The sequence below is a fragment of the Bubalus kerabau genome, chromosome 11, assembly GCF_029407905.1.
Source record: "Bubalus kerabau isolate K-KA32 ecotype Philippines breed swamp buffalo chromosome 11, PCC_UOA_SB_1v2, whole genome shotgun sequence".
Classification (NCBI taxonomy): Eukaryota; Metazoa; Chordata; class Mammalia; order Artiodactyla; family Bovidae; genus Bubalus; species Bubalus kerabau.
The window spans coordinates 77789149-77813691 of NC_073634.1; the positions used below are offsets into that span (position 1 = coordinate 77789149).

At 41.8% G+C, this 24543-nt stretch overlaps 2 protein-coding genes across 4 annotated transcripts in view; both read right to left on the reverse strand.

Moving 5' to 3' along the window:
• Positions 1–303: 303 nt before the first annotated feature.
• On the reverse strand, positions 304–13594 carry FAM228A (family with sequence similarity 228 member A). The gene is given in 10 exon segments (XM_055541754.1): positions 304–523; positions 1219–1363; positions 4254–4410; positions 4529–4616; positions 6130–6210; positions 8560–8757; positions 9677–9745; positions 12012–12118; positions 12292–12442; positions 13589–13594. Coding segments are annotated over 10 exon segments (1149 nt in total). The 3' UTR covers positions 304–376.
• FAM228B (family with sequence similarity 228 member B) overlaps positions 13504–24543 on the reverse strand; it is a 43873-nt gene continuing 32833 nt past the window's right edge. Inside the window, exons 6-9 of one of the 3 annotated variants that reach the window (XM_055540803.1) lie at positions 23633–23720; positions 23382–23538; positions 19079–19183; positions 13504–13794 (exon numbers count right to left, since the gene is read on the reverse strand). In XM_055540803.1, coding sequence (XP_055396778.1) covers positions 13788–13794; positions 19079–19183; positions 23382–23538; positions 23633–23720 — 357 coding nt within the window. In that variant the 3' untranslated portion in view covers positions 13504–13787. Of the gene's footprint in view, positions 13795–19074; positions 19184–23377; positions 23539–23632; positions 23721–24543 lie in introns of those variants that run through there. The other 2 variants (XM_055540804.1, XM_055540805.1) reach the window with 2 other exon arrangements.

Genomic DNA, 24543 nt, shown 5'->3' on the forward strand with positions numbered 1-24543 from the left:
GCAGCCTGACTGACATCACACAGTCTGAGTGGCTGCGAGGAGAGTGTGTACCCTGGGGAATGAGTGTGTGCCTTGGCACCTGAGGGACTAGACCTGGGCTAGAGAACACTGCCGCCTTCAAACTGCAGCTGACCTTGAGCGAGTTACTGAACCTCTGAACTTCACGTAACCGGTACTACCTTGCTGGGAAAACTTTTAAATGCATGCAAAGTACACAGTTCCTGATTCACAACCAGAGCTTGATAAACTGTAACTGTTATTAGTTGGATATTCCTTGCAATATTCCACTTCTGGAGAAAAAATTGTTGACAACATTTTAACTGCTGTACAGATACTGGAAACCATTTATTACAAATGGCCCGGGCGCGGCTCCGCCTCACCTGTCTCCCAGCTGCAGGGCGGCCAGGTGCTGCCCCAGGACCTCTGCGGTCATCATTCTTCTGTCCACGGGCTGTGACCTGCGCCTCTGCTGGCCTTCTCCTGCCACCCAGGAGCGGGGTCTGTGCTGTCCGGTTCCTGAAGCCTGTGGGAGAAGAGAAGAGTTGGGTGAGGGATGGGGAAGGACAGGAAGGAACTTCCCGGCCCATCCCAGCTGACATCTTCCAGGCAGCTTCGGGGGGGATAGGCTGAGCTCTCAGCTGTGCCCTGGGGCTGCGAGCTCTGGGCAGGAAATCTGCACACGGAACTCCCCTGCCTGTCTGTGCTTTTTATGTATCTTTATCTATCATTTTGCCCAGATTTTTAAGTATAAATTTCATTTCAAAAGATTCCCACCTACTGTGACTAAACTATGGAGAAAAAAAATCTGGTCTAGTTTGGATGTAATAAGTAGTAAATGGTAGGAAAATGGGAGAGCAAAAACTCAGGAAAAAAGAGCTGAGGAAGCCTTAGCGGGCGGATCCCCTCTGAGCAGGTGATCTCTCCCCTTATGAAGGGCACAACCTGTCCCCCGACAATGGGGTCCAGGGCCCCACAACCTGCCTCTTTTCTGAGTGTCTTCACCCAAGGCTGTCCTGTGGAAGGAAGCCTGTCTCTGCAACAGAACTGAGCTCGAGGAGACCCCACCACTTCCTCTGCCGCCTCTTTTTCAGCCCCTTCTTTGGCCACCACCTGCTCTGCCCTTGGAGTCTGAGACGGAGGGGTCTGTCAGTGCTCTCTGGCGGGTGTTACACAGCTGTACCATCCCCGCCCTACACCACCCCCGCAATCTCTGCTCACCAGGCCCTTCTTCTCATGCCTTTTACTCTCCTGGCTGATCTTCGAGGAATAAAACCGCCTTTCAAAAACAGTTTGATTTATGTCACTAGTCATTTTCACCTTATAAGGTGGAAATTTCTCTTCTGCACAGACAAGCTTTTCAGGACTATAAAGAATAGTAGAAGAAAATGATTTCAACTCAGTATAAATAGAATTGTACCATTCAATAATTGCCTGAAAATTTAGTGAACTCAGCACTCACTTCATGAAAATGAGAGACTGAGAAAACATCACTTGGTGGCTGTTGATTAGTCTGCCCCCCACCCACACCCCCGCCGGCTCCATCCTTAGGCGGTGAGTCATGTGACCTTCTACGGCTGTAGCTGAGGCCTGCGACCCAGAGCCTCAGTCCCTAGAGTTGTAATTGGGACAGAGGACCTTCAAGCAGCCTCAGAGGGCTCAAACCAGAAAGGCAGAACCAGGGCATCCATTTTCCAGGACATGCACAAAAAAGCAGAGAAAGAGAAATGAAGCAGGTTCACAAAGAGAAGCTATGATAGATGCCCCACATCCATCATCCATCAAGTCCCAGAGAGGCAAGGAGTGACCTTGTGGTACCTTAAGCAGCCTGGCTATCTTTCTGACTGCCGTGGTCTGACTGTGTCCCCTCACAATTCATATGTTAAAACCCCACCCGCAAAGTGATGGTATTAGGAGGTGGGGCCTTTGGGAGGTGATTAGGTCATGAGGGCAGAGCCCTCCTGAATGGGATTAATGACCTTGTGAAACAGGCCTGAGAGTTCCGTCACCCTTTCCACCAGTGAGAAGACTCAGTGTCTGAATCAGGAAGCCAGTCCTCACCAGACTCAATCTGCCAACACCTTGATCTTGAACTTCCCTGCCTCCACCGAGAGAAATATATTTCTGTCATTTATAAGCCACCCAGTCTCAGCTCCTGTTATCGCAGCCTGAACAGATAGAGACACTGACTGTGGCTTCCAGGAGAGATGGGTGCTTTCTAACATACCCAGGCCCCCTTCCCTTTTTTTTCAAGTTGAGAAGGACTCCACTTTTTGTGCTCAAACTGTCTAACAAAGCTACCTCACTCTTAAGTCCTTTTATTACTTTATTGAACAGCAATTTGAGGCACCAGCAGGTGCATCCTCTCGGAAGATTTCCCAGGGCTGTCTCCATCCCTGCCTGGGAAGCCAAGGTCTCTCTAGGGAAATCACCTTTGCCTCCACTCCTCCATTCATTTATTCATCCCACAAGTACTGACTCCTCATCTGCTATCTTCCAGCTAAGTGCTGGGAACACCAAGATACATTAGCAACCCCTGCCCTCAGGGAGCTTGCTGCAGAGAGAAGAGGCAGGAAGGGGAGCAGAGGAACAGCCAAGCGATAATCCCCCAAGTGCTGACTTGATCCACATATTTCTGTGCTTTGTCATATTCCTTTTCTTTAGAGAGAGGGGATTTTTTTTAGACAAAGCCAGAAAAGGTAGCACGGCCCAGAGAGCACCTTATGTGCTAGTTGGGCTGCACGTTATTGGAATGGTTATGGGAATCTACTAAAGGGTTTTCAGTTCAGGAGGTTGATCACTTTGAAGAGATTCCTCTGGCTGTGAGGTGGAGGGTCCATCAGAAGAGACAGACTCAAAGGCAGAATATCAACTAAAGAAATATGACTGTCTATAAAGGCTGAGGAGCCAGAGAGGGGAGATGAGGAAATAAAGCAATATAAAGGCTTTGCCTTGCTAGGGGATGAGGAGTTATATAATTATTGATGTTTAAATAAAAATATTTGTTAAAATTTGTAAAACAAACAAACAAACATGAAACCAGAAATAGAACACAAAACTTTCAAATCACAGGAAAGCAGAAACAAAGTAGTGTTCATTCCAGCAAAACTCAGGATGGGGGATAAAAAGGAAACACCAAGAGAACATGACAAACATGACAGGGATGCTCTTTTCTTTCTTTTGCTGTAGAAAGTTTGCAAAGACCAATGCTCCTACTGCAACAACGTAAGAGAAAATAAAAAAAATTCAGCCCCTCCAAGCCCCACAAAATTCCTGTTTTACAGTCACTGGCCAGCAGTGGAGCAGTTCTTCCGGAGGAAGCAGTCCTTCAGAGGGAGCTGTCGGTCTCGGGCCGCCTTCTCCCCTTGGGGCTTTGGTCAGCATCAGGTAGCAGGGACTGAGTCCTCTGTCCTCCCAGCATATCTTTGGCAGATTTTCCCTCCCAGGCCTGGTGCTGTCCTGGAAAGTGGGTAGTTAACCTTGTTCTGAACCCCCTCCCTGGGGATGGGGGAAAGTCAAACCAGGGTACTGGAACTAGGTTCCCCCATCGGGGGTGGAGCTCCTCCAGGCCCTGAGGATCTCCACAGCCTTCCTCAAAACTTCTCTGAAAAGGAACAAAGTAAGATGCTTGAACTATAAAAATAAAACAATTGAAAAAAAAAAAACTCAGTGGATGGATTTAACAACAGATGGTTAGATACAACTGAAGAGATAAAGAGTAAAAATACCTAGAATTAAATTTGGAGCAACTTGGAAATGACACAAGAAAGGGTAAGAGACAGGGAAGTTACAGTGAGAAAATCTAAAATACGGTTAACTGGAATTCAGAAAGAAAACAGTATATGGCAGAGGTAACAATCAAAGAGAAAATGAATGAAAACCTCCCTGAACTGACTGAAGACATCACTTTACAGATACAAAAAGACCCATAAATGCCAAGTAGATTAAAAAAAAAAAAAAATCCATACCTAGGGACATCATAGAAAACTACTGAAAATCAAAGACAACAAGAAAATGTTAAAAGCATCCAGATAAAAAGATAACTGTCTCCAGAAGAACAGCAGCAGGATGGGCAATTTTAAGAGCAAAAGACAGGGATATATGTTGAAAGAAAATATCTGCCAACCTAACATTCTTAATCCTGTGAGAACAGCCTTCAAAAATGAAAGTAAAGTCTTGAAAAGGCTACATGCTGTGTGACTCCAGCTGTATGACATACCCAGGCCCAACTCCGGCCACAGCAAAGAGACCTTTACCTGCATTTGCTGTGTGTTTTGCTTCCCACAGGCCTCACAGAGGCTTTGGGCCTCTCCTTTGAAACCATGCTGTGGAGACTGAACGTGAACTGGGGCAGTCTGGCATACTGCCTGGCCTTCTCTAGCTCTTTAAATTCTTTTAAGGTACATTGTTTTCCTACAGGAAGATAAAAATCTAAATCAACACCCTTAAGGTCAGCTCCAGTTACCCTTGGGGTAGGAGATCACTAGAGAATTGAAGTCTCTAAAGGTGAAGCCCCGTGATCACAAAGTACCTGTCGTGTACTGAAAAATAGCTCTCTGCTCTTCATCTATCTCTTGCTGTCTTCTAAACAGAGGATCACAGAATGGTGGGACCGCAACCTGCGAGAAAATGACTCTCTGAGGACCCAAGTACAATTTGTTTTAAATCTGTCCGAAGCATTCGAGTGTGGCCTTACTATACGCTAAAGCAGCTGAGAACAAGGACCCAGGGGTAATGTCATACAGAGCAAGGGAAGCATAAATGCCACCCGCCTCACCCAAGAATATTTCACTGAGCCTTAAGTGGCTGAATGGAGCAAGGGCCACCCAAAGAGAAGACACATACTCCTGTTAAGAGTTCTACAGTATCAATGCATCAGTCAACAAGTATCTGCTGATGCAACTTGCAGGGGTAGCTGCCTCCCAGCGGGGTCCTGTATTCAGGAATCTCTCAGTCTAGAACAGACAAGTCAAGGATGACAACTACCTTGTCGTGAGAGGCATCAGCTTAGCTGCTTTAGGAGCACAAAAAGAAAGAAAGTGAAGTCAGTCATGTCCGACTCTTTGTGACCCCATGGACTATAGCCTATGAGGCTCTTCCGTCCATGGGATTTTCCAGGCAAGAAGAGTACAGGATTGGGTTGCCATTTCCTTCTCCAGGGTATCTTCCCAACCCAGGGATTGAACCCAGGTCTCCCACATTGCAGGCAGACGCTTTACCATCTGAATTACCAAGGAAGCCCTGGGAGCACAAGGCAGAGCTCTAAGCCGGCTTAGGAGGAAGGGCACTCCTTGAGGGCTGACCACTGGTCTCTAAAGGCCTGTGAGAACCGCAGGGCAGGAGAACAGTACATGCTGAGGTCCAGGGCCAGCTACAGAGGCCGTGGAGGAAGGTGGTTTTCTCCCTCCCTCCGCATCCTGAGTATAGGCTTTAGACAGAAGAACTATTCCCCCTTTTTACTTCCCCACACACTTGATCTTGACCCAATGCTATTTGCAAGGACAACAGCCACTGAATGAGGAAACAGCATAATGACTCCCCAACAGAATACTCAGTGAGTCCCCCAGAGGAAAAAGACCTTCCTATCTTCACAACCATGACCTGCCTTAGTTTTCGGGGAGAAGCAAAAATAAACCACTTTCCTCTTCAGAGATCAGATGGCCACTCCTGCTATGCAAGAGTAAAACACGTGAAACCTACATCTCAAAGTGGTAATACCTATACTGTCAGTGTAAAACGTGAAGATGCATTACAAGCTCAACTACTGGCTCCTGGACAGCCTTTCCTGCATCCATGAAGGAGCTCTCCCTGCGCTGGTTCTGTGACACTCCTGTCACATTCACTGTCCACTTACCTTCCCCGACCTCCTGGGCTTCCAGTTGCTGAATGTGAGTGGATAGAGGAATGAATGAACAAATGAATTATCACACACACATATGTGCCTTTTCCACAATGTTCATTCCCAAGTGGTCAAAATTACTTTGGGTTCTTAATCTAAAACTCAGGGGAAATGCTTTTGTGGACTTTTTTTTAAGTGAATGCAGAATAACTGTAAGACTTCTAAAACAACCAGGTTTTCCCCAACCCCAGAGCTTCTAAGAATAAATAGATAATAATAGGTAATGTACTTACCTTTCCATAATTTGGGTCCTTTTTTGTCATATAAAAAGGATTGTATACTTCAGGATCATAAAAGTCTCCAAATATAATTTCCTTTAAACAAAAAAGTACACTTAAGAGCAAAGCACTACATACAACTGTGTTTTTGCAAGATTCAAAAAAGCCAAATACTTTATTCCATTTTTTATATAAAATCATAGATTCAAAGGGTTCAGAGAAACCTTAGAAGTAATCTGGACTGCACTGAGAGTCCACTACCTTCTGGAAGAAGTAATCATCCAGCTTTAGTCTCAAGTCACTCACTAGCCTTATTTGAGGAACTTCTGCTTCATGAGGGCTTCCCTGATAGCTCAGCTGGTAAAGAATCCACCTGCAATGCAGGAGATCCTGGTTTGATTTCAGGAAGATCCCCTGGAGAAGGAACAGACTACCCACTCCAGTACTCTTGGGCTTCCCTGGTGGTTTAGATGGTCAAGAATCCACCTGCAATGCAGGAGACCCTGGGTTTGATCTCTGGGTTGGAAAGATCCCTTGGAGAGGGCATGGCAGCCCACTCCAGTATTCATGCCTGGAGAATCCCCATGGACAGAAGGGCCTGGTGGGCTACAGTCCATGGGGCCGCGAAGAGTCAACCACAACTGAGCAACTAAGCACAGCACAGCTCTGCTCCATTAGGCAGATACTGTCTTGGTCATTCTAACCACTAGGAAGCTTGTCCTTAGAACAGAGCTGAAGTCTGCCTTTTCACTGCCAGTTCTCCCCATGAAGCAACACAAAATACATCTACTCTTCATCCACGTCAGCCTTTTACAATACATACTTAAAAGATTTCATTTCCCCTCATGTCATCTCTTCCCTAGGCTAAACTTGCTATATATTTTTTCAACTTTTCCTCCTGTGAAGTGTTGTCAAGCTTGTACCCTTTTCTAAGGGTTCTGTAACTGGTGACTGCCTGTGGGTGGACAGGCTGGACCCAATGTTTCCCACTCAGAGCACTGCCTCTCAATACTGCCTAAAAGCTTGGATGATTTCTTGGAAGCCAGCTCACATGGCTGACTCACATTGAATTTACTCTCATTTTAAATCACTTGATTTCAACACATGGTTTTTCTAAGGCATGGCTTTCTCATTGTATGCTTGTGCAATCACATTTTTGCACATACTTGTAAGACTTTGCACTTTGTTTCAAAGTGACCTGGATTTACCCTTGAGCTCTGCCTCTTAGGGTGCTTGCTGCTGCTGCTGCTAAGTCGCTTCAGTCTTGTCCGACTCTGTGCGACCCCATAGATGGCAGCCCACCAGGCTCCCCGTCCCTGGGATTCTCCAGGCAAGAACACTGGAGTGGGTTGCCATTTCCTTCTCCAATGCATGAAAGTGAAAAGTGAAAGGGAAGTCACTCAGTTGTGTCTGACTCTTAGTGACCCCATGGACTGCAGCCTACCAGGCTCCTCCGTCCATGGGATTTTCCAGGCAAGAGTACTGGAGTGGGGTGCCATTGCCTTCTCCATTAGGGTGCTTAGGAAGATGTATTTAGTGTACACATCCAGAAATTTTGCTCATTAAATATACTTACATCTCTAATATTCCAGTCACATTACTCTAGATCTCTGCTGAATATGTGGAAATTTAGGTGGGCCTCAATTTCAAAAGAGAGTCCTGATTTCAAAGTTAAAAAGAGAAAAATCTTCCATAGAAGAAGCCAAAATTTGTTCTCATTTAATAAAACTGAGAAACAGAGGATAGAAACTGGTGGTCCCTTCACCTAATGGTTGCTAACTCAATAGCTGTGGAGAAGTCCCCTCTCCTTCACCCACAACGTACTGAAGAGACTGGAAAGCCACACACACCTGCCCAGCTCTGCTTTTAACTAGGACTTCTGATGTGACCTGGTTTATGGACAATGACCCCTAAGGGGAAATCTGCTAGGAGCTTCTGAAGACTTTTTGCTTCCTGATCAAAGGATGAGATGTAAGAAATGGGCCCCCAGACATCATTTCTCACCCTTTCTTCCTGCCTAATACCCAGAGCTATAAGAAACCAAATGTGCTTACAAATGTAAGGATGATGGGCATAGACTGAAAATACTCAGGATATCAGAACAGGAAAAAAACAAAACAAAACTGGGTTATTAATGACATTGTTAGACTTCCAGAACGCACCATGAGACCACCAACCCCTCTGTTTCTTATTGAGTAACCAATAAATGTTCTTACGGTTTAAGCCCCTGTTACATTATTAACAATCACCAAAAAGCATGCCTGATAAATCTAGTTCCAAATAAACACTTCTGTTCCCTCTGCCTTAAACTTTGGATTTAAAAATGCAGAGGGCTGTTTTACAGTTCCATGAATTCATCTTAGATACAAAAACAAATTTGAGAATCTGCATAATCAATGAAAATATCAGACCAAATTTTCAAATAATATTTCACTAAAAAAAAACCTCTCAGTACCGTTTTGTGTGCTTTAAAAAATATTCAAAATTCTCTTGTTTTGTTTTCTCCAACGCTTTATATGAAATTACTTTTTCCATAATTCTCTGCTGAAGAGGCTTTGCGACATTTTCAGTCCATTTTTTATGCAACAGCTCTTTTCTTCTTTCCTTAAAGGCATCCAGATGCTGAAAATACGCATCCAATCTCTAATGAAGTGATACAAACAAGGAAAGAAAACAAGTTACTAAGAGGTTTTACATTTATTTTAATCTGAATAAATTGGGGGGGACACTTGTTCCCAGTCCTAAACTCTCAGCATATTCAGGCTGCAAAGTCATAGAATAAGATAATCAAAGAACAGAATAAAGTTCAGAAAGAGAACCTGAGAGCATAGAACACGCAGAACCCACAGACAGTTCTACACCACAACAGTGCCTCCAGACCAAACCACTTCCTAACTCAGGAAACTGTGCTTTTCAGGATTCAAAGCATTCCCTGGTCACCATTCCTCATCTCCAGCCTTTATCATCAGTAAAGTCTGTGATAAAAGTGGTAGAGGAATAAGAGCACCAGACTTGATTCAACACCTCTCTTTCTCTCTGAGGGTAAACCCACCTTCGTCTTTTGAGCCTCATATGAGAATATATATGTGAACTTCCTTTATAAACTATGTCACAGTACAAACGTTCAGGTATTGTATACCTCTCATTGAGATGAAAACCTCCTTAAATTTATTAATTCCATAGTGATGATCAGTACTGATTGGTCATTACCCTTAAATACTAATTCATTTCTCGTGGCTTTATAGCTCCCCACTGTGATGTGGGAACATAAGAGAGTGAGGTAAGTTCTAGGAAAAAATTTCTATTCAGTACCAGGGGAGTAGTTAGAACAATCTCTCAGATCCCTTAAGGATAAATCTGGGAAACCTGACCTCTTAGTGATCCTGCAAGGAGAGAGCACCAGCTCAGATCTATGTAGTATCAATGGGTGATTCAAGGGAGGCTCGTTCTCCCAGAAAAAATGACTCTCTCTGACATGGTAACATCCTCTTGGCCACACTGCTCTATATCACTCTTGCTTATCTAGAACGCACTTAGAATCCACTCTGTAGCCAACTCTTACCTTTGCAATACAATTTTCTCTAAATAATATTGCATATACAGCTTCATCAATGTCTTCTCTGGCTAATGCCTAAAATTATAGAATTAAATATTAAGATGTAGATCCTGAATAAACAAGCCTGTGACAAAACTCAATGTATTTTACCAATAATTTAAGTGTGACTCTAACATCTGTACCTCAAAACATATTTTGTAACTTTTTATTATGGAAATTTTCAAACACAATTCTCTATGAACCCATTACCCAGGTCCAAGAATGATCAATTCAGTCAATCTTATTTCATCTAAATCCCTACTCACTCCCCTGCCCGATAATAGATTATTTTGAAACAAATCTCTTACATCACACCATGATTTTTAAAGTACCAGGAAAGTGTATTAAAAAGCAGAGATACCACTTTGCTGACAAAGGTCTGTATAGTCAAAGCTATGGTTTTTCCAGTAGTCGTGTATGGATGTGAGAGTTGGACCATACAGAAGGCTGAGTGCCAAAGAATTGATGCTTTTGAATTGTGGTGCTGGAGAAGACTCTTGAGATTCCCTTGGACTGCAAGGAGATCAAACCAGTGAATCCTAAAGGAAATCAACCCAGGATATTCATTGGAAGGATTGATGCTGAAGCTGAAGCTCCAATACTGTGGCCACCTGATGCGAAGAGCCGACTCACTGGAAAAGACCTTGATGCTGGGAAAAACTGAGAACAGGAGAAGAGGGCGACATAAGTTGAGATAGTTGGATGGCATCACCAACTCAAAGGACATGAGTTTGGGCAAACTCCGGAAGACAGTGAAGGACAGGGAAGCCTGGTGTGCTGCAGTCCATGGGGTCACAAAGAGTAAGACACAACTTAGTGACTGAACAACAATAAAATGAAGCCTCTTTACAGGCAGTCTGTGGGTATGTTTTAAAAGCCCTTGAAGTTCCCTGACTTCTGCTAGGTCTCTTTATAAGTTAAAACCTCCTTATAAGTCAAAACTGCAGAAGTTTGACTTAGTTTGACTGGACCAGAGCCAGTTAGTTGGGAACTCCTGGCTAAGAACCAAGATGGTTTTACATTTAGGGACTAGCTGTTTCCATTATGACTTTGGGTAAAGCTGATGCACTCAAATCCTTACTCTAGGGCTTTTCATTTGGATCACTATGAACTGATCTTCCAGTCTTTACTCTTACAGAAGTAAGTAGGAACAAATGGAAAAGCAATAAAAATTAAGTATCTGCAAGAGAAGTGCTATTACCTAAAAGAATTATCTACTGAAAAGTGATACAGATTCTTAAAACTATGTTATTCAATCTCTGGCTTTTCTTTCAGTTCTGTCACAGTGAGTGCATCAGAATGAACTAAATCCCACACTCAAATACCAACTCTGTGAATAACAGAAATCTTGAAAGGGACAGTTGTATTTTTACTTTATATATAACAGCTTTGCATGAAATCTAAAATGATATTCAGATAGCTACTAGGGTCCTCTCCAAAATAAAACTCTCCTGATAATATGAACAGACTCTTGCTTTAAAATAAAGCCTTCTTAAACTTATTTTAACATGATAATTGAAAAATCATGTAAAACAATTAAATGTTTTCCCCTAATACAACAATACAAATTTAGAATAATCAATCTATTTATCTGAAGTAGAAACATACACTAACAATCATCTTGGGAAATCAATTTTTTAGCCATCCTATTAACACTATTAGCAAATGTTATACATACTATTGGTTATATGCAGATTTTCAAACCAACTTTTTTTTTTTTTTAAAGGAAATCGTTTTTGTTTTAACAGCTCCCTCTTGGTGATTTTGTAAGAAAATATAAGGAGGATGTTAATGATTTCTAGCAGCACTTTTGAAATCTGTATTTTTCTGTGCATGTACACGCATGCATGCACGCACGTACACAATCTCACCACTCTTACTGCCACCACAGTAAAAGGGGAAAAACAGAGGAAATATCCAAGAACTTCTCTATAAGATAATGAAACTTTATGAGAAAATCATTGCTTTACCAGATCCTGAAGTATCATGAAGTAACTGCAAGCGCAGGCCGGGCCTCCCCTGCTCTCCTGCAGGGCAGCTCCAGGACCCCTGTGCTTACCCACTGCTGCCCTGTGGCCATGCTCACGCTTCCTGACCACGGGAAACAGGATGACCACCCTGCCAAATGTGACCCCCGCCCCCTGCCTTTCCCACTGGATGAATTTCTTAAGCACCAAGTCTGTGCCAGGCACTGTTCTAGTTCTGGGGAAAACAGCTGTGATTAAGACACAATAGATTTTAATTTCAAGGGATTTATGCCCCATCACCAAAAGAGGGGCCCCTAAATGCCATATAATTTTACCTCCATCAACATGACTGACTCGGGTTCTGGCCACTTTTCTAATTGTTCAGGCCCAAAATGTTTACCACAGTTGGACACTTTTGTGGCAGCCATATATAATACAATCCCTGAGGGGAGAAAGAGTAAATTGAGGAGATAGGCGAGTCCAGTTGAAAAAGTGTAGGTCTTTGAGCTCAGAGAGCGGTTAAACTCTTCATAGTCTCGGTTAAGTAAAACAAAAAAATCCTCCAGCGCCCCTAAACCTGTTTCGCAAAGTGGGTGACTAGTTAGGCTCCCTGACCTGCGGCCTTGCGGACCCAGCCAGGCAACGCCTCAGGGTCCGCCTGGGCCACACCGCGGAGGGGCTGTTGGCGTGGTCGCAGGCCTGGCTGCTCCCTGCCCCCCACCTCGAGCGTAGGGCCATCAGGAAACGGCACAGGGCACTGACCGTTCTGGGAGGGGGAAAGGGAGCACCTTCTAAAAACAAGCTAAAGCACTCTGTTTAGACTCCACCCCTCTTCCTTCAATCCGCCTACGCCGCTTATCCACCCGGAAGTCAGCAAAGAGGGGAGCTCGGGCCCCCCACCTCCTCAGCCTCGCGCCGCCCCAGCCCCTCCGCTCCAGCCGGCCTTCAACCGTCCAATCCTTTCAACCGTCCACCCTAGGTTTTGTTTTGTTTTGTTTTGTTTTTTTTAATAAAAAAATGTAGGTCATGTAAAGTTTACTAAAGAGAATGTACCATTTACCTGTATGATCTAGGGCTACAAGTAGAAGCGTGAGAATAGATTTTCAGCGCCCCTTTTGCCCAAGGAAGGAGAAGGCAATGGCACCCCATTCCAGTACTCTTGCCTGGAAAATCCCATGGACGGAGGAGCCTGGTAGCCTGCAGTCCTTGGGGTCGCTAAGAGTCGGACACGACTGAGCGACTTCACTTTCTTTTCACTTTCATGCATTGGAGAAGGAAATGGCAACCCACTCCAGTGTTCTAGCCTGGAGAATCCCAGGGACGGGGAAACCTGGTGGGCTGCCGTCTATGGGGTCACACAGAGTCGGACACAACTGAAGTGACTTAGCATAGCATAGCATTTGCCCAAGGAAAACCTGTCTTCTGCGCTCCAGATCCCCCCTACTGAGCTCCTGGGTGAGTGAGTGAAGTCGCTCAGTCAGTCGTGTGGGACTCTTTGCAACCCCATGGATTGTAGCCCCCCAGGCTCTTCCGTCCATGGGATTCTCCAGGCAAGAATACTGGAAAAAAAAAAAAAAGGGAAAAAAAAAAGAATACTGGAGTGGGTCGCCATTTCCTTCTCCAGAGCTCCTGGGAGCAGGAGTCAAACTCAACATGAGCCAGTGGCAGACATGCAGACCCAGAATCAGCTAGTGGGTAATCAAAAGGAGTTTTTTAATTTTCTAAAGACTGTTGGGAAAACCTAGGGAGACTATGTGGGTATGGATTTTCAGGGTGCCTGACAATTTAAGGAAAGAGCAAGTGAATTGAGGCAGGTGCTAAGTAAGGCAACAGTTAGTATTTTTATTATATCTCTGAGGCAACATTTAACTCCTTTGGGAAATAATTTGCAGTAACTGTCAATATATAGTACGGTCATTTCTTAATTATCATACAGACAATTGGACTCAAAGACAAAGTTCATTGCAGATGCTTTTCTTAGAGAACATTTCTTGAGTGCTTTCCTTGGTCCTCAATCTGAGCGCTTCCTGCAACAGATGGCTTCCTTTGAAGCAGCCTTCTTTTGTGTCCTCTTTGACCAGTCAAGGACCAGGGTGTGTACTCCTTGGTTGCTAAAACCTTTTGAAAGTGACAGAAGAGAAGAGATAAGTGTGACTGATATAGGGATGAGGGGCTTTCCAGAGCAGAAAGAATTCCTCTGCTTAGCTGCGCTGATCTCCCTGAAGCCTAGTCCTCCTGTTGGAGCTAAGTGGCCTGGAGGCAGGGTCCCCTCTAAACCTCCTGACTCAGCCTCTCCTCACTCCATCTGGATTCAAAAACATACAGAGATTCAAGTACAGAGCCAACCCTATTGCAGGTGTGATAGTTTACTGATGTGGGATATGATCTGAGGGTCCTGCTTTCGGATGTCAGTATGTCTGGAGTGCTCATTTACACTAGGATTATTGTGATTTATAAAATACTAGGTTCCTTTCGTCCCTTCTCCTTTCAAACCTCTAAATCTTTGTCCTCCATCTTCACTGTCAGTTCATGAATGACCTTTCGATTTCATTAAGAAAATGAAGTAAACAGAAGTAAACAATCTTCATTCACAAAATTCACCAAGGTGTCTTCATCTATATCCATGCATTCTGTGTCCTTCCTTCCTCTTACAATAACAGATTGTCCTGACCTCCAGTTGAGTCCTGGATTCTACCTCTCCACAGGTAAAGGGGATAGGGAGGGTAGAGAAATGGATGAGGGAGGAATTTTAAGTAGAGTTCTTGAGAGAGATGATATCGGTGCAGGGATCTGAGTGAGTGAGGCATGGAGAGATCCAGGGAAGGGGTGTTCCAGGCAGATAGAATGGCAGAAGCAAAAGCCTGATAAGGTGTGCCACAAAACAAGAAAAGGAACACAGTGAGTGTGGAAAAAAGGCAGGTGATAAGGGTGGAGAGGAGGCAGATGCCCAGCTGTACAGGGGTTAGAGGACCCATTAAGGAGTTAGGATAAAATCCAAAGTGTGAGGGAAGCCATTAGGATTCCTGGTTTGGGGTGGGGGAGAATTTTGGTATAATAAACATTTCTAAAAGACTATGGTGCTGCATGAGAACTCATTATACAGAGGCAAGAGCAGAAGAAGGAAGACCAGTCAGGAGGCTAGTGCAAGAGGCCAGGTAAGACCACAGTGGCTTGAACCAGCAGCAGGACTGAGGAACTGAGAACTGAACACGCTAACAGACATAAGCTAGAAGACATGGGAACTGAGGGAAAGCGAGAAATAAAAAATGACTCCTAGACTTTTATCCTGGGGCTCCTTCTTGGATTATGGCCCTATTCACTGAACTAAGAGAAACCTGACAGGAAGAGGGGCAGAAGTGCAAAAGTAAAGAATAATCTTGTTTGGAGCTGATTGTATCGAGATACCCAAAACTATTACAATACATAAGGAGGGTGTGTAAGGTATGATTACAAAGTAACTTGTATTTTTCCTCATTGTCCATTAAAACCTGTTGTGTTGGATAATTCTCCAGCAACTTCCTGTTTTATTTTCCTCACTGCACTTATTACTAGCTCAGTGATATCATATATTTGCTTATTTATTGTCCATCTTTCATCAAAATGTAAGCTCCTTGAGATCAGAGATTTATCTGTTTTTTACCTCTAGTCTTCAGCCTGTCAAATACTGCATGGTTCAGAATAGGTGCTTGTTAAAATTTGAGGAAACAAGCAAGCACATGAGAGGGTATTAAAACATGACAAATAAAAGGAATGAAACCACAAATTTAAGTTTTTATACATTTATCATGAGTGAGTTAAAAAAGAAAAAAAAGGAGCTCCCTTATCCTTTAGGAGTAGGAGTGAGGAAACAATCAGAAAAGAAGAATGATAGAAAGATTGACTGGAGACTCAGACTAGCAAACCATTTCCATGTTGATTTCTAACTGGGAGATGAGGAAATGGGCTGCGACTTCTCCAATCCACTCCTAAAAGAAGCTATGCTCCAGAGACTCACGACACAGGGTGTAGAGAAGAAAACTGAAGGGCAGTAGCACCTAGGCCTAGAAGCAGTAGGCTAGGCTACAAGAGTCAAACGGCGCCAATTCTAACCATAGTCACCTTAGACGAGAGGTGAACATCTATATTTCCATACATTTTACATTTGGGGACTTTTACTTTTCAAACCTTACTACTTTTAGTATATGGTCGTTTTGAAAAATTTTGCCTTTCTTGGCTAAATTAAGAGGAACAAAATTTGAGACATGGCTTGAGTGTGGTATCTGATAAATAGTAGAGAGATGATTGAGATGGTGGAGGAGTAGGAGAAGAGCAAAAACTCAGGAGAGGGAGCTAGGGAAATACACAGTCTGCCCTCCAGAGGACACTCCATTAGGCAGTACATGGAGTCTCACTCTCCATACCCCTGAATCCGGAAAGCCTGCCTCAGTTTCTTCTACTCACTCCCTCACCCTTTCTTGGCAGGGGGGGAGGGTAGGGAGGATGGCCCACTGCCTCCTGTCTTTGGGAAGCCTGCCATACAGAGTTGTTCCCAACTGCTCAGATTTTGGTATCAGCAATTGCTGCTGTGTGTATTGCAAAATGGGACTACCCCAGCTCTCGCTGCATCCTGGTCCCAATCCCTGTCTACCTCCTAGCTCAAGGAAGTTCAAGGAAGAAAGGTGCTCTTTAGAGTTGGCTTCTTTGGAACTTGGATTCTTCCCTCCTGATAATATAGAAAGGATGACCCTATGTTTGTGGAGAAAGGAACCAGAAAGGAAAGAATTCTATCAACTATAGCATTTAATATCTTATTTAAATTTGAGGTTGATGAGTTCTATATGAATTTATACATTTTTATGAAAAATAAACAGCATTACCTTGCTCTACTAACATTTTCATCCAAAATCTCATTACTGCTTAATCAAACAGCTGAGGGATGGTCCTTTGGCATAAATGACCCCCACCCCCTTACAGATGTATACAGTGTGCCTTCCTTGGGAAAGTCTAACTCTGTCAAAGACAAATATGCCTTTTCTACCTCGATGCTGTAATTGGGTGATGGTGGTGGTTTAGTCGCTAAGTCGTGTCTGACTCTTGCAACCCCATGGACTGTAGCCTGCCAGGCTCCTCTGACCATGGGATTTTCCAAGCAAGAATAATAGAGGGGATTGTCATTTCCTTCTCCAGGGGATCTTCCCGACCCAGGGATAGAACCCTGGTCTCCTGCATTGCAGGTGGATTCTTTACCAACTGAGCTACCAGGGAAGGCACACTTGGGATGATTCCCTAATTCATGGAATAAAATACAGTGTAATCTTCCTTCTTATTCAGGGAGATCTCATGAGTTTAAGCCTCTAGTTTAAAGCCCTACACATTCCAATGATGCAATATTCTCCTTCATATCTGTGTCATACTCTGCTATAAAAGATATTTAAGGACAAAACCTTTTATACAATATACAAAAACTAAATAGGACTAAAATGTTTACTATTCTAAAACCTGACTCAAACAAGTATGTATGAGATCATGGCAGTTACAGATTATAGAGGAACTTACTCTTTCAGAGCCTAATATACACGGGTGATGCTGAATCAGTCCATCTTTTAAGGACTTCAGCTGCCAAGTGAATAGGGCTTGGTTTCAATATTTCCTATTATCCCTCAATTTCAGTTCCCATGCAGAAGAGCAGCAAAGTGTTAAATGTACCTCAGGGACACTGAGAAGTCCACAATGGTCAGCACCATCTCTAACAGTCATCTGTTTCTACTTTAAATCTACCAAAAAGACCCTCATGAGGCAATTAGTTGTTCTCTGTGCTGGACATGTCAGAATCAAGCATTTCTAAAAGCCTCTGGCTTCTGCCACATTATATTTGTTTAAAAAAATTCCGAGTTTATTCAGAACAAGAAAAGGGAAACCCACTGCAGCTTACTTTGTGGCTTTTTAGTAACAGAGAATTATAAGCCAACCTCCTAAGCATCATATAACCTCCCTTCTGCCTTACTAGGTTCTTTTTTTATTATTGTCAACAGTTTTACTGAGATATAATTTAGCACCATAAAATTCATCCATTTTACATGTTCAGATCAATGATTTTCCTCTATTTACAGAGATGTGTAACCACCACCACAGTCTAATTTTAGAACATTTTTGTCAGTCCAAAACCTCACCCTCACTTACAGTCACTCTCCATTCCCAACTCTAACACTGCTGCTTAGTCGCTTCAGTCGTGTCCAACTCTGTGCAACCCCATGGACTGCAGCCTACCAGGCTTCTCCGTCCATGGGATTCTCCAGGCTAGAACACTGGAGTGGGTTGCCATTTCCTTCTGCAATGCATGAAAGTGGAAAGTGAAAGTGAAGTCGCTCAGTCGTGTCCGACTCTTAGCGACCCCATGGCTGCAGCCTACCAGGCTCCTCCATCCATGGGATTTTCCAGGCAAAAGTACTGGAGTGGGGTGCCATTGCCTTCTCCACTAGGCAACCAATAATCAACCTCATGGCTCCACAAATTTTCTTTTTCTGAACATTTCACATAAATAGAATCAAAATTGTGATTGTCTTCTTTCACTAAATGTAATAGTTTTGAAGTTCATCCATGTTGTAGCATGTTTAAGTATTTCTTTTCCTTTTAACTGCTAAATAATATTCCATGTATGGATGTACCACATTTTGTTTATGCATTCACAAATTGATGAACATTTGAGTGACTGATGGTGTCCTGAACACCCACTCAAATACAAGCCTTTATGTGACCATATATTTCCATTTTTCCTGGATAGAAACCTAAGAATTTAATGGCTGGGTCACTTGGTAATTTAACGTTTAATATTTGAGAAACTGATAAATTGTTTTCCAAAGCTGCTGTACCATTTTATATTCCCTTCAGCAATGTCTGAAGGACCTCATTACTTTTAATCAGATGCTTAACAAGTTACATAACTATATAGAGAAATCTCTTACTTTTAATTCCATAACTAGTAAATTGAGGTAACTCCCCATGTTACACACCCAGTAGTCTATGTACACTTTTCTGCGATAACGTCTCTTTACTGGTTACAATATTGTAACAGCTGGGTACAATATTGTAACAGCTACTACCCACCAGAACTAGTCCAAAATTTCATTTTTACCATTCCAATTCAATTAAAAATCTCCTAACTTTAATATGAGTTGTTAACAAGTTTTTTCTGTATCTGTGCTTGTTAGTTCTGAACATGTCAGCTGTTTGTTCTTTAAAACCAGAAAAAGCTGAGCAAAGTTGCCATCTCACCCAGACACAGTGGTGGTAAATGTCTGATGTCTGGCTACAAGAGTCTGCTATATTCCTCAGGACTGACTCCAGTAACTTAAAATGATGGCAGGTGGTGGCGGTCAAGCATGTCAAATGAAAGAAGAACAAAGCCATGAAAGAGCAGACTTACTTATAATGAACTGCTTTATCTTCTTTTTGGAATTCCGGATGAGGAGTTCTTGCAGAGGGTTTCAAGTCAAAACTGCTTTCATTAAAATTCACTTTTATTTTTAACCTTTAACAAGATAACATGTGTGAGAGGATATTCAGAAAACAATACTAGCTTGCATTTATAGAGAAATTATTGTTATATATTGACCACTATGTATACTGTCCAAAATACCATTATTTCAAACTGGTGTGCATTCTTGGGTATTTAAGAGTTGCTGAAACTATGATAAGAGATTAGTTTACTATTTACTGAGGACCTAGAATCAGGTAGGCAAAGTTTAAAGTACTCCTTATATCCTGGAGCTTATACTCTAAGTTTAAAAAGAAGTTACAGCGATTGTGTCATTTACAAGCATAAATGTAAAATGCTTTTCCTAAGAAAGAACTCAAACACCCCATTTCTCAGTTTCCTCGCCATAAGGTGGCAGGCAGGTGACTTAGAGCCCTCCCATCTTGCCCCAGCTCAAGACTGGTTGGAAGGATGATACCAGCCCTGTGAGGAGCATCCACTTCTGGCACAGATTACAGCAGAGCTGGTGGGGTTCTAGGCCAACAACTGGAGCAGCAGCTTCCTAGTTCTGCCATTTCCTGACACAGCTGAAACAACATACCCCTTGGTCAGTCAGTTCTACACTGTGATTTGGGGAGTTATTTCTGAAATTTGAGCCCTGTTTCTTACAACTTCTCAGTGATTTTGTGAGTGGCATAAGTCCTCAATGAATCAATCCTTTTCTGGGGGAGGGGGAGATTCAGTTGTCTAAAATCAAGAGCCATTATCCCAACTAACATACCCAGTACCCCCAGCTTGCAAATAGCCACACAAAGAATTAATGGAAAGGATCAGTCTGATGCTAACTTCGTCAGAATGAACCTTCCTAGAGTGTGGACTTTGAAATATGTTTTAAGTACAAGAAATTGCAAGCATAAAGCATTACTTACAAGAGGACAAAAGGGTTTCCTGTGTTAATATGTCTGAGAAGGGCTAATGCAGTGGCTCATTTGTCCCCAGGAACTTTCTTAGGCAAGGCTATCCTGGAGAAGAACTTGAGATAAGAGTAAATACTAAGGGAACCAAACGATAATGAAAAGGCTGGATGAGAAGGGTATTATCAGATAAGACCTTCTCAACTACCTCTGCTTTTGCTCAGAGCAAACTAAGAGTATGGGCAGGAATGTCCTTAGTCAACAAATCCCATGGCTTCCTCTCAGTTCGCTACACTCCAGAGTATCTGGCATAGAGTGATCCTTCTTTTCACTTTTTCCTCTCCTGACATCTGTGGCAAACCACAGACTGCTTCTTCTGTCTCCTTTTCTTCTCCCATCTCCCAAATTTTATTGCACAGCCTTTCATCTCAGTATTTTTCTTTTTCCCAATATTCTCTCCTCAGCCTATCTAATCCATTCTTATCCTTTGATTCTCATTCCAAAGTGAATAACTCTTTTAATAATCCAGCCTCAAATCCCCTTCTCTCTTGAGCTGTAGTCTCACTTTTCCAACAACATGTAATACATCTTTATCTGAAAGGACCACAAGTGTATAAAACTCAGAATAAACAAAACTAAATTCATCAACTGCACTTCTGAATCTGCTCTTCCTATGTTCCATCTTATGCTGATAGCACCTCCATCCTCCCAGTGGCCTATTTTATACATCAGAGTCTTCCTTGAGCTCCCCTCCTCCCTGTTCACCATATCCAAACATTACTTCATCAGTCTATGAAACAAACACTGATTTTGGGTCACTCAATTACTATCCTCAAGGAATTTACAGTACATGTATGTGTGAAGTGAAGTGAAGTCACTCAGTCATGTCTGACTCTTTGTGATCCCATGGACTGTAGTCTTCCAGGCTTCTCTGTCTATGGCATTTTCCAGGCAAGAGTACTGAAGTGGATTGCCATGTCCTGCTCCCGGGGATCTTCCTGACCCAGGGATCGAACCCAGGTCTCCTGCATTGCAGGCAGACGCTTTACCCTCTGAGCCACCATGTATGTGTATATAGACATATGTATATATATATATATGAACAAAAATATATATAATAATGGCTGACTAGGAGCTTGCTCTAAAGCAGTGATCTTTAAGCAGTTTTGTTTATACACTCCTAAAAGAGTTTTGAAAAACCACGTAACCCCTTGGATATTTTAAAGCTGACACCTACAATTTTTCATTGTAAGTTTAAGTAAGTTTGTTTCTTGTTAACAGATTTTAAAAATATCAACTGTCCCTTAAAAGTCAAATATTCATTAGGAAAAAATGAGTGTGGGCCTTACTAGCAATGAAAATTTTAAGATATTGTTTGATAAAATAGATTTTAACCACCATATTGAATAAGGCACACCAAATCTAAAGCAATCACATAAAGCTGTTATAAGAGAATTATAGCTAATATATTTTGAAATTCTGGCTGTACCAAAAAACATTTCAGTTATACTTTAAAAGAAGCATCACTAAATTATACAGCTTCAACCATCCAAATTCAAAGCAACCCAACACAGACAAGTACCTTGGTTCTATAGCATGCCTTTAAATCAATGAATTAGTTAAAGTAAAATAAAATATATATGAAAGGCCTGTGAGTTAAGTTTTCCTGCTTTATCAGTAAAGTCTCTAAAAAGCCACTATTTTTATTTACTCCTTCATTCGGTATCTTAAAATTTTTACACATAGGTTGAAAAGTATGCTTTTCTTTTAAAAAGTGGGATAAGTAATATAGATGCAGGCTTGTTCTCAGGCAGATCAACTTTTGGGAAGAGTACCTATAGACTTATGAATCTGGAAGCTGAGTCTCTTAAAACTGCCCATGCCTATGTATACTTTTTGGAAAGTCTTTACAGACCATCACTGTATATTTTGAAATTCACAATTTGAAATTCAGTGCTTTGAGGGAATCTACTTACTGTAAACAACTAGACCTTGGATAAAATGTACCCTTTGAGGTGTCACTAGTCTCACAAAAAAAAGAAGGGTCTTGAAAAACCACACACATTCACACACAAATGTAGCACAGGCTAGAGGTATGGGAAGCTAGGGCCATAATGGTGGGGCATGTGGAATAACAGATAATGACCCCTGAGGACAGATGGAAACAACAGAGCTAACAGAATACTGAGCCCTGTCTGGGCCAGCTGTAAGGTGGGGACACTACACTTGAGAGAGGCCACACTGAGCCCAGACCTTTGACGAGAGCTAACTAGACCCAGGTTGATAGCATCCCAGCTACCAGCAAAGGAAGAAACAGAAGCAAATCCTCTGCGTAGAAGTTTCCCCAATTTAGGCCAATAGGATACCCAAGATAAAATTAACTCAAAAATAAAATGCACTAAGCATATGAGAAAGCAAACCATTATAATTGAGAGTCAGTGGGGGAAAAGATTCAGCATCCTCAAGAAATATAGAATTTGGAATTATTAAATATAGAATGCAGAATAGCAATGTATAAAATGTTTAAAGAAACTAATAATCCAATCACCAAGATAAAACAGTAAGAGCCCATTAGGAATGAACAAGCATATGGAGTCGGGGGAGAAAATTTTAAGAAATTAAAATTTTAATGTTCCACACAGTAAAAAAAGAATTAGTAAACAGGAAAATATAGCCAAAGAAATTACTGGACTTTCCTGGTGGTCCACTGGTTAGGAATCTGCCTGCCAGTGCATGGGACATGGGTTTGATCCCTGGTCCAGGAAGATTCCACATGCCATGGGGCAACTACACCCATGCATCACAGCTACTGAAGCCCTAGAGCCTGTGCTCTGCGAATAAGAGAAGCCACTGCAATGAGAAGCACACTGCAGCTAGAGAAAGCCCATGTGCAGCAACAAACACCCAATGCAGCCATAAATAAATAAATTTTAAAATTAAAAAGAAGTCGAGTCATAGATGTAGAAAACAAACGTATGGCTACCAGGGGATAAGGGGGAGAGGGATACATTGGAAAACTTGGATTGATACATACACACTACTATATATATAAAACATAACTAATAACCTACTATATGGCACAGGAAATTCTACTGAATACACTGTAATGGCCTATATGGGAAAAGAATCTAAAAAAAGTGAACATATGTATATGTGTAAATGATCCACTTTCCTGTATACCTGAAACTAACACAATATTGTAAGTCAAATATATTCCAATAAAAATTTTTTTAAAAGAAAAATAAAGAAATCATAATTATGACAAAATTTATATCACTGTGTCAAGAAAGTCTTCAAATTCTAAAAGGTTCCTTAATTTCTACTATATTAATCATTACCTGCTCCTTTTACAAAATTCACTTTCTATGTAGTTTGGAGGCAGTCTAATCCACTCATTTGGAGTCATTAAATGCCTTGAATTAGAAATTCCTGGGAATCTGGAATACAGTTTGGCCTTCTCAACCTCTTTAAATTCTTTCATTGTATATATTTTGCCTGTAGGACAATTAAAACCTAAAATTAGCACTCGTAAATGCAACTGCCATTGCTCTTGGGTTATGAAACCACATAACAATTAGAAACTAAGTACCAGTCTCACACTGAAGAAGAATTCTTTTCCCATCATCTTTGTCATATTGTGCCTTTTTCAAAGGGTCACGAAATGGTGGCATGGTAACCTATAAGAAAAACAGTTCTTTGAGGACTGGGTTGCAGGTCTTTTTTGGTCTATTCTACATATCCATGTATGACTCTTATGCCAGAAGAATCAAGATTACAGTATCTACAAACAAATGGCATTCTAATTATTATATATATGTATGTAACACATTACAAAGAGATGAGGGCACTCCAATACACCTCCAAGCAAGGCTTTCCAGCCAAAGAAGCATGGTAAGCTCTTGTTTTAATAGTCTTTTCAGATTATTGTGGATATTCTTTTAGATATTACACCCAAAATCCACAAGTGGCAGTTTCTTAAAGGTTAGTGATGATGTGGAATCTGAAACCATATCAATGAGTTATTCAAACTTTGCTACATTAAAATTCATTGACCTATCTTGAACTCTGAATGGATCTTTTATCCATATCATTAACTGGTGGTTTAGAAAAAATTAGATCACTGAGTTATATGAGGTCTTCCAAATGTTAATACATTTCATTATATAATAATCACATTCATTAATATCATTACCAATGTATCAGTAAAGTCTTTGAGTACTGGGACACTGTCACACTGATGATAGTATGATTTTTCAAAAATTCAAATTTTTGAAAGCTCACATTTTATCATTGGCAACAAATACCATCAGTTGTTTCTCTTAAAGCGGTAGACTCACTTCAGTAATTTTCTAGAAAATGTCTGCCAAATATCCAAGACTTAATAACCAAAGTCTATAAGTAAAAGTGATGTTCCATGAAAAACAAAATCAGCCAGTTCAGCTCATAATTTAAACAATCATACTGTATTTCAATACACAGAAGTATTCTTTGCATACTTCC